This window comes from Nematolebias whitei, chromosome 13 (assembly GCF_014905685.2).
Source record: "Nematolebias whitei isolate Nwh7 chromosome 13, NemWhi1, whole genome shotgun sequence".
Taxonomy (NCBI): Eukaryota; Metazoa; Chordata; class Actinopteri; order Cyprinodontiformes; family Rivulidae; genus Nematolebias; species Nematolebias whitei.
Window position 1 is genome coordinate 3,682,930 of NC_056510.1, and position 10,040 is coordinate 3,692,969.

The 10,040-nt window shown below is 44.9% G+C and overlaps 1 protein-coding gene across 1 annotated transcript; it reads right to left on the reverse strand.

Moving 5' to 3' along the window:
• Nucleotides 1-80: 80 nt before the first annotated feature.
• serpine3 (serpin peptidase inhibitor, clade E (nexin, plasminogen activator inhibitor type 1), member 3) lies at nucleotides 81-4,981 on the reverse strand. Its single transcript, XM_037686237.1, has 4 exons — nucleotides 4,705-4,981; nucleotides 2,226-2,444; nucleotides 380-622; nucleotides 81-280 (listed from the first exon to the last, which is right to left on the reverse strand). The coding sequence occupies exons 1-4, from the start codon at nucleotides 4,967-4,969 to the stop codon at nucleotides 81-83; spliced, it is 927 nt and encodes a 308-aa protein (XP_037542165.1). The 5' UTR covers nucleotides 4,970-4,981.
• Nucleotides 4,982-10,040: the final 5,059 nt, after the last annotated feature.

Below are 10,040 nucleotides of genomic sequence, written 5' to 3' on the forward strand. Positions count from 1 at the left end.
AGTCTGAGAAGAACAAAGTTCGTGTTTGAGCAGCAACAAAAAGTCTGCAGCGTGACGGTTAAAGTCCCAAGGTGGGGACGTCACCTGGGCAGGAAGATGTCCATCTTGGTCCTGCGCAGGCCCGCGGCCCAGGCAGCCAGGTGCCGTGCAGCGAGCTGGGCCTCCAGGGAACCCAGTGGGGTCTTCCTGTCCCCGGGCAGGACCACCTGCAGGTTCAGGGCGCGGCCCAGGTACGGCAGCTCCAGCACCGTGTACAGCTGCTCTGTTGTTCTGAACTGACCTGCAGGTTCAAAGGGGCCACTGTCACTCATTCCACCTGGTCTAGTAATAAAAAATGTGCTTCTTAGTTGCAGCGGTTTTAAGAGGACTGGGTCCGTACCGAAGCCGACCTCCGCAGCCTGGTGCATCATGGGAACGTTCACGGTGCTGCCGTCCGGGAGGCTGAACGGCAGGCTGTGCGTGTTGGTGAACAGAAACGGTTTGTGCCACACGCCCCTGAACGCCACCGTGTCGACCAGCGCCACCTGCAGCCCGCTGCCCCCCCACAGGGTCTCTGCCTGGGCCTCCCCCGAGCCCGACAGCTCGTTGCTGCTGCCCCCTGACTGGGGGGGCCACGACTCATCTGGGGTGAGACAAGCAGCACACCATCACCAGAGAACTAAACCAATCAAACGCTGAAAAGTTTTTCTTGTTAAACTCCAGTCGGCGGCGGTACGGTGGCTCAGTTGGTAGTGCCTCTCAGCAAAGAGGTTGCCGGTTCTAATCCCAGCCGGGGACCCCTCTGGGTACGGCCTGCTAGGGCTGGGCGATGTATCGAATATACTCGATGTATCGTACGTTCTTCAGTTTCCGATGGTGAATGGCTCGGTCACAACCATCGAGTATTAGACTTGAACATCGGCTTCACGCCTAAATTATTTTTAGACGTTTATTTTGTACAGTTACAGCTGTTCGTTAATAAATTGACAGTTGGGACAAGCTTAGGCTCAAATATATTTTCATTCATGTCATCCTCTGCCCTCTGAGCCACCGCTCCCCTTCACCTTGAAAAATAAAAACTACCGGTTTATAAACCAGCCAGTGTCTCAAACGAGGCTTTTTTAAATTTAATTATTATTTTTGTAAAACCTTTTTGTTTCCTGTCGTGAATCGAAGAGGGAAACTGGAAACGCTCTCCATTTGTCAAATAAGATAAGTGAGGTCCAGCTTCCATTTTGGTGTGTGGCTACATCTGGGTGTAAGAAGGGTCCCTAAAATATTGGGTGGCCACACGTTTATGTAAATCAACCATTCCTATCGTTTGAGGAAACTTTATAGTTATGTCAACTAACAGTTGCCGCGTGCTGATGGTTGCATGTCGAACCCAAAACCGGGCAGACCACGGAGACTCTGAGAATTACAAAAATAATTTATTAACAAAAACAAAAGGTTGACGGGGCAGCAAACTTATTTGATGCTGGGAACACGGAGGTAGACGGGGAAACGCCCAGACTGCGAGGGACACGGAGACACAGACTTAAATAGGGACGTTGATGAAAGACGTGACACCTGTGAAGGACAACAGGTGGTGGAGGCAGGACTAGGACATGCCACGAGGGGGAGACGCACACGATCCTTACAAAAGTATAGTTTCCTCAAATGTTTGGGGTGGCTGAAGATTAATTTATGGTGGGCAAGGCCACCGTTGGCCACCCCCTGACTCCACCGTTGTGCCAGACAAGAAAAACAAAACTCGCTTTGTTCTTCTCCACAGTGCAACTCCTACACTCCTACAGTAGTCATTTTTAATGTTTTTTTTAGTATGTTAGTATATTTTTTAGTATGTTTTTTTAATATTTTTGCTGCATGATTTGATTTTTATTTTTGGCAAGTCGAGACGGTTCTTCTCGTCTTAAGCATTTCATGACATCGTTGACCTTGTGTTGATTTTGCACATGACTTATAAATCTAACCTGCACAATTGATCATCGTGCACTAAAAACATTTAGGTTTACCTGCATTCTCTTGAAAACTACAAACATTCACCGTTAAATCTTACAGCAAGGTGTCGTCAGCGTACTGCTTGTTTATTTATGTAGTTCCTGGTAACTTGGTCCAAACTGCTGATGCTGAAACAAGTTGTGACGTCTTGAAACGGCGTGGCAGTGATTGCAGGTTGGTCAAAAAGAACCGTTTGTTTCCATAAAAAGGGATTAAAGGTGCTGCGAGTGGTTTCTAAAGGTTACCATGTTTGTGTCCGGCTTGCTTGGCTTGGCTGTGAGAGGAATGGCTGAAGGTGGCTCGCTCCACGCTGGTGTGGGCCCAGGCGGCTGCGTGCTGCGTGAACTCGCTGCGGAGCTGGACACCGCCCTGGATGAAGAGGGTGGAGGTCTGCTGCAGCCACAGGCCCTGGCTGCTGCTGTTCACACCCTGCGAGCGCAGCAGGAAGTCTCGGACCCGAGCGTCTGCACGACAAGGTACACACAAATGTCCACACTAAACGTTATTTCTTTTTTAATTAAATTATTGGGAAGAAAGAAGATCATGGTTTGTTCAATAGCAGTTTTGCTTTATATGTACTTTATATACTTTATTTTATACTTTGTGCTTTATGTATTATACCGTACTTCCAAACCGGTGCCCGCTGCAGTAGATGAGTTAAATATGGAGGTGAATAATCAGCAACGTCTTATAAATGAAGGTAAAGCCGTTTAACTTGAGAGCAGAGGTGACAGTGATGTTCTATAAGGGTCATTTGTAACAAAGCCAACAGCAGAGTGGTCAGTTGTGTCCAGCTTAGAAAGGGCACCCGTAAAAACATGTCTGTAAATGTGTCTCCATCATCCCAACAGAGGTAGAATGGGTTTTTCCAACAATGGTGAGTTTTATAGCCAAAGTAAACAAAGATTGGTTTCCACATAAATAACCAAGTCTGGCTTTAACCTTAGACTGTAAAACGGTAACATGAGGTGAAAAGGACAGAGCACCATCAATCCAAATTCCCAAGTATTTATAAACAGTTAGCTCATCTATAATATCACCGTTTACAGTGGTGGAGTCTACCGAGGCAGGTGTGGTTCCTCCTCCATGACTGAACCACATAAATTGGGTTTTCTTGGCATTCAAGGACAAATTTAATTCAGAAAAGGCCTGCTGGAGTTCCACAAAATCACATGCAAAGGACTTCACAACCTCATCCGGAGTAGAACCAAAACCATAAAAAATGGTGTCATCAGCGTATGAATGGATGGAGGCAACAGAACGCAAAATAGTATTCATAAATATGGAGAAAAGAGTTGGACCAAGAATGGAGCCTTGGGGTACACCTGAATGTGCTGAATGCAGTCATGTGCTGAATTTAAGACTGATTTGACACATTTGCCTAAAATCTTAAACCTGTAAGCTTTTTTTTTTTATCATTTAGTGTCAACTCCTCCAAACTCACATTTATTTTGCGATTATTCCCTACAAACGTATAATTTACAATAAATTGTGCTTCGTATTTAAAGCACTTTAAAGTTTAGATCGTTCAAAGCAGGGGCATCAAACTCCTTTACAGACGGGGGCCAAAATGAAAACTTTTTTCAAACTAAGGGCCAGGTTCAAAATCTATGTTACCTCAAGTTGGATACCAAACATCTTTTCTTGGGTGCAGGTTCCTCAACTAAAGTTTAATTGGTCTCTTTTGATGTTCTCTGTTGCATTTTTGACATCATAATCAAAGATTAATGAAAAAAATTCAAGTGATAAAAATATTTAATGTTTAACATATCATCTTAGGGGCCAGATAAGATGTCATCATTGGCCACATTTGGCTCCCGGGCCTTGAATTTGATGTATTTTGATGAAAGGTGATGAAGAATGAACATCTTACCTGTTGTAGATGGCTCTATGAACAACCTGTGTTGGAGGAAACAGTTTATTCTGACTGGACTGATGAACCAACCTGCTGCAGGGCACTGCCAGGGCTGCCTTGAAACAATTCAATCTCAAAAGTTTCATAGCAGTTAGTGCAAACGTTGATTTTATAAATCTGTACACCGCTGTCCATTTCAAATTACACAAATATGATAATGTTGTAGCCCGAGGCTGAACGGAGAGCCCCCGGGTGTGTCGTTAGCTGCCGCTGCATCTATGTTTGCTTTAACCCTAATAAGTCATGTCAAACTGACGGTGAAGTAAAGTTTGTAAAAGGGCGTTTTATGAAATATTTTAAATTGGAGCTGTTTTAAAGCTGCTAGCTCATCAATCCAGTCAGAATTAAAGTCTGTTATTTTTAAATTTTATCTGAGCTTGTTCCAAGAGCTATCTGCAACAGGTTAGATGTTATTTGTACACAAACTTCCACGGGACCAAACCTCAGAAGATATTTCTTCTTAACTTCAAAGGTGGTTTTCGTCAACGGATTGCACGTCATCGGTTTTCCTCCCTGACCAACGAGCTCGTATCAGAGAAGTAAAACGACCTGTCGCTGAATTCTCATTTTGTTTGTCATTAAACGCGCCGGCCCCCGACCTTTCCCCCGAGGCCAAGCTGCAGGAGAGGTTAATGAGATTAGAGCTGGTGCGGAGGCAGGTATTATGGCTCCAGACACCACTGTGCTCTGCAGGACCAGCAGCAGCTCCGCTCCACACCACCTGGTACCAACGGCACCGGCAGCCTCTCACCTCGACACGAGCTCAGCTCTCCTCCCTTCACATCTTTAAAAACCAGGACGGATCGTACCGTTCACGTTGTATCCCAGCGTTCCCTCCAGCTGAGAGCGCGTGCTGCCCCTGGCACCCAGCTGCAGCAGGGCCAGGGACAAGGAGACGCTGACGGGGGACAGGATGAGGTTGGAGCTGTTCTCCGTCTTGGTGAGCGTCTGGTACAGGCCGATGGCGAACCTGTCGTGGAGCTCTCGCATGCTGTCCTGGAAGCTGCTGTTGCAGTGGCTCCTCTCCACCAACCACAAGCTCATGAGGAGTGAAGCCACGGGCAGGAGACGCATGTCCTCAGTGCAGCAGGACAGGGGAGGGGAGAGAGTCCACAGAGTGCACCAGGTGTCCAAAACGACCTGTAGAAGGGAAACCGAAAGGGTCAGAGGTCAGCTGGACGTAGGAAAACCTGAGCTTGGTTCAAGGTCATTTTGAATGAGGGCGGTTCCACGTCTCCAAAAAGTGGGAGCACGTTTCCCACTTTAAAGAATCCCCTCCTTTTAACAACAACTAAGATTGAGAAGTTTGAACAGCACCCAGTTCAGCACCCAGACTCATGGACCACGACGCCGCAGCAGTGGATCCAGTCTGTGGTTGAGCTCTGTCCTGCTGAAACGTGCAACATCTGCCCTGAATAAAAGATGCTACCGGAGCAGATGTTCTAAAACTTGATTATAGATGTTTTCTTACCAGATGTGTAAGATACCCTTTACCAATGCACCCCCATACCATCAGAGAGGCAGATTTTTGAACTGTCTGCTGATAACGGGGTCGATGGTCATTCTGTCCGCCACTTCACCTCGGTCCATTTTAAGTGAACTTTGTTTCAGAGAAGACGCCAGCGGTTCTGGTTGGACTGTGTTTAATGATCTGTGGAAGAGTTCCTGAGTCCAGAACAGAACCAGACCTGGTTTTAATGCAGTGGCCCCTGAGGGCCCCAAGACCGCAACCATTCTTACTGACTCTCATCCTCATCCTTGGAGCTCTGAGGTTTCTACAGAACCTTTTGATCATATTTGAGCTGTAGATGACGAGACGGTCAAAGTCTTCCCAGTTCCACCGAGGAACATTATTCTGAAATGGTTCCACTTTTTTTAGGCAGTTTTTTCACAGACTGGTGAAAATCTTCACTTCTGACAGATCCAGCCTTTTTTATTTATTTTAATTTTTTATCTTTTTATTGTTCTCGTTCCTCTTTCTGACCCGGTACCAAACAACCATCCAGTCATTTCCTGTACTTTTACAGCTTTTTGTTGCTCCTGTCCCTTCATGTTTCCATGTGCTGCTCCCAATAAAATCAAAATTACCTTTAATGTTTGAAACTTAATGTACAATTTCTTAGTTTAAACATTTCATTTGTGTTATGGGTTGATGAGATTAGCAAATCATTGCAATCACTTCTTGTTTCTTTCTTTTACAATTTACACAACAGCCAACTCTTTTAGAACTGAGGTGTCTTATTATACATATTTTAAGCAGTGAAAAAGTATTTTTTAATTTGAAAAAACAACCTTTTTATTTTTACATGCTTTGTGTGCAGTGATAAAATTAAATTGCCCAGATTCAATACGCAGTTTTACAATGTTCCACACAGGTAAATGCATTAATAACATTTACTGTGTTGGGGACGTTTTAAATGCTCGTTCTTCTGTCGAAGCATCGTTCGCTTCATATTTCAGCATAAAAAATAACTAATTAAAAGTCTTGATCCAGTTTTACTCGTCTCTCAGAGACACTTTTTGAAAATTTAGATTAAAAACTGATATTGTGAATAAATAATCCATGCTGATGGCGAATGCAGCTGTGGGTTGTACTTACGTGCAGACAGGTGAGCTCCAGCTGTTCTTGCTCACGGATCATTCAGCCTCTCCGCAGGCGCCCCGTCCTCCTGTCAGGCGCTGCCTCTCCTCACTGACTCGACCCCCCTCTCTTGCTGTCGTCTCAGTTTCAGGTCGTTTGACTGAAAAAGTCATAAGACCCTGGTTGAAAAGGGGGAACTGTGTCCGTGTTTGCGGTTGCGATCGGCGATGTCCGTACCACTCGTCCAGGCCTCCTTCCTCCCTGGAGCTATAAAGAGGCAGGAGGAGGGAGGCAGATCACCGAGCAGCAAATCCTGAGCCGGGCCGAGAGGGGACCAACACCCCCATGGGTTTCCGTCAGGGCCATGGGAATATACATTTACTAATCCCAACATTTAAACCAAGGAAGTGCACAGTACTTTGTTTAAATAAGTTTTTTTGTTTTTTTAAGTTTAATGACAACGCATCTTTAAAATAAATTTTAAAAAAAAGTTTGGACAGGAGCAACAAAAACCTGCGAAATGGTCCCAATGAGAAACGACTAAAAGCAGAATTTAATGGTCCTCGCGAGCCACTGCGTTAAAACCAGGTCTGGTTCTGTCCTGGGCTCAGGAACACTTCCACAGATCATCCCTCCTGCTGCTTAAAGCTCTATCAGACAAAGAAGAAGCGGTATCTGAACTCCATCCAGAACCACTGCCGTCTTCTCTGGACCAACGTTCATTTAAAATGGACTGAGGTGAAGTGGAGAACTGTTTTATCGACTGACATCGACATTTTTAATTCTCCTCAAAAACCACAGAGGAGAGGGACCACTCGGTCTGTTGGTGCACAATTCAAAATCCTGCCTCTCTCATGGTATTGGGGTGCATTAGTGCCTCTGGCGTGGACAGCTTACACATCTGGAAAGGCCCTATCAATGTAAAAAAGTAGTTACAGGCTTTAGAACATTATGGAAGGCCGTGCATATTCCAGAAAGACAACTCCAGACTGAGCTGCCTTTATAACAGCATGGCTGAACTGGGCCGCCTGTAGTCCAGACCTCTCGTTAGATGAAAGTGTTTGGCGCATCCATTGGCGTCGCAACAATTATATGTGAAAGAGACGTTTACCACATTTACCATGAAATATTAGTTCAGCCAGCGCCGTTTCTGTTCATACGTGAACAAATCTATTCTACTTTATTGATAGGAGAATACTCAAACTGCTAAAAGTCCGCTCCGGGTTTTCCTTCTCACCTACAACTCACCACATGCAATGTTTCCTCGAGGTCACTGGACGGGGCGAGGATGTTGGGACGCTTGAGAGAAGCAGAGCGTCTGTAGCATTTTAGCTAGCACATCTGTACGGTGTGCCGCTAGCTTAACGCTACATTAGTGCCAGCGGTTACTGATCCGGTCAGGCTACTTCTTGTGCCGTGCTCTCTAAAATAGTTATCGAATCAAGTGTTTTGCATGCTGTATGTAGATAAATGTAGATGTTTGAAAACCCGTTAAAATACAACAGAATGCAGGAAATGGCGTTACTTTGTTAAAAATTTTCTGGGGGAGGACCCCCGGACCCCCCCACCAGTGTGCCCCCCTACATTACAAATGCTTCTGACGCCAATGGACACTTCATAAAACAAAATAACTTGCAAAGAAGCCACAGCTGGAACAGCTAGACTCCCAACACCAGACGAGAATGGGACCACTGGTTCCCTTGAAACCCCCCAACGATTGTTCTCGTCAGACCCTAGATGGTGAAAGAGCAGGGGACGCTTCTGAGGCGAAACACGGACCTGCTGAAGTCTTTTACAACGAGTCGCTGCCATCAAATCCAAAACAACCTGTGTTTTCTTCAAGAAACGATGCAAATTCTCAGTTTAAACATTTGAAATGTTCAATATGTTCCATTGTGAATAAAACTGTGTGATTTGCAAAACACTATATTTAAGTAGTTTTTACATTTTGCACAATGTTCCGACCATTTTAGAATTAGTTTTTATTTTTTAATTATTATTCATCTGTAATGGGTGATGGTGTCTCTTTAAAATACAGATAAGACCTGTTGTAATTAAACTGTGAAGGTCAGACTGACGGACATTCCTTGTTTTTGTACAAGTCATTTGGCCTTTTGTTCGATGATCAAAAGACATTTTTCCTCGTCGGAGCTCCGTGTCAGCGTTTCTAATTACCATCTCTCGGTGGAATGTGGATTCTCTCTTCAAGAGTGTTTTTCTGCTTCAACTACTGATGAATAACAGCGTCTCAGTCTGACAGAGCTGTGCAACAACATGGATTTAAAGAATGTGATGTGTTTTATGTTACAAAAACCCCTTAAGCATGACTGAATGATGTTTGTCCACTGAGCTTGAAGCTGATGTTGGCATGGTAATGTGCAAACATGGACAACGTTCGCTCAAAGATCAGATTTTTCTAATTAAACCGTGAATGGGCCAGCCATTAATTAACATGTTTCTAATTTTTATGGTAGTTTTTTTATTGTAAATATAACACAAGTGCTTTAATATTCTCTGACTGTGGATGGCACGGTTAAATTGGGCAACAACTGTGTTTGTTGGTTAAAAATATCCATTTATTGGACTTGTGACCTGTCCAGGGTGTCCCCCGCCCCTCGCACAGTGATTGCTGGACATGGGCACCAGCGACCCCCGTGACCCAAAATGGAATAAGCGGGTAAAGAAAATGGATGGATGGATGGACAGGTGTTTACCACAGGCTGCACAGCTATACAGAAGTGAACACGCATGGAGTCCAGTCACAAGGATCTGTCGGCGTCAGTGTGCCAGGCTTGCTTTTATAACCTTATCATCTCTCTCAGCCAGACTCTGAGGTGACCTGGACTGCAGCTGCGTCCTGCAGGATCAAACCAGCTCCTCATGCAGCTCTCTCTAACTCCAACACGTGGTTCATGGGCAGTTAACATTCTCAGCCATTGTAGTTAAAAACATCCATAAAACTTTATCCAAAATTCCCTAACACTGTTAGCAAAATATCTAATTTTAGACTGATTTTAATGAAACTATTGGAGAGTAATCCTTCTATATCTACCACTGGTTAACTTTTGGTGTCAACCCAATTCAAGATGGCTGCCACTTTAGAAAACACTATGATTAAATTGTTTTTACAGATGTTGTGCTGAGGTTTGTTGTGGGGCAGGTGTGAGTCTTCAGGTGCCTTTGCGCTCTTCATCACGAAGGCTGAAGAAGAGTCGGCTCCTGCGTCTGTGGAAGGGTTAGACCTTCAGGTGTTCTGGTACTAACTGGGTTTCAGGTGCGTCCTGTGAACTTGGTTCTGAAGACAGACAGAAGTTCAGCCTGGGACTTAACCTTCTTTTAACCTTTGTCAGTTTCTTTCTGAGGTTGAGGAGGAGATTTGACCTCTTCAGAGTTTTGACGACCCATTCCTGTTTAGATTTTGGATTGTTTTCAGCCTCTCTGCAGTTGTTGGTATGAGAGTCTGTGTTTGGATTCTGGGGCCTCGTGTTTGAACGGTGCGCACGCACAAAAAGGTTGCACGCCCCAGGTTCCACGAACACGTCAGGCTGTACCAAAACGAACGTC

Coding starts and splice junctions, on each gene's coding strand:
- serpine3 (XM_037686237.1), bottom strand. CDS start 4,969: ATGCGTCTCCTGCCCGTGGCTTCACTCCTCATGAGCTTGTGGTTGGTG. Junction 623..2,225: donor GCAAGCCGGACACAAACATG/GTAACCTTTAGA, acceptor GTCTCACCCCAG/ATGAGTCGTGGCCCCCCCAG. Junction 281..379: donor GGCTGCGGAGGTCGGCTTCG/GTACGGACCCAG, acceptor TTGAACCTGCAG/GTCAGTTCAGAACAACAGAG.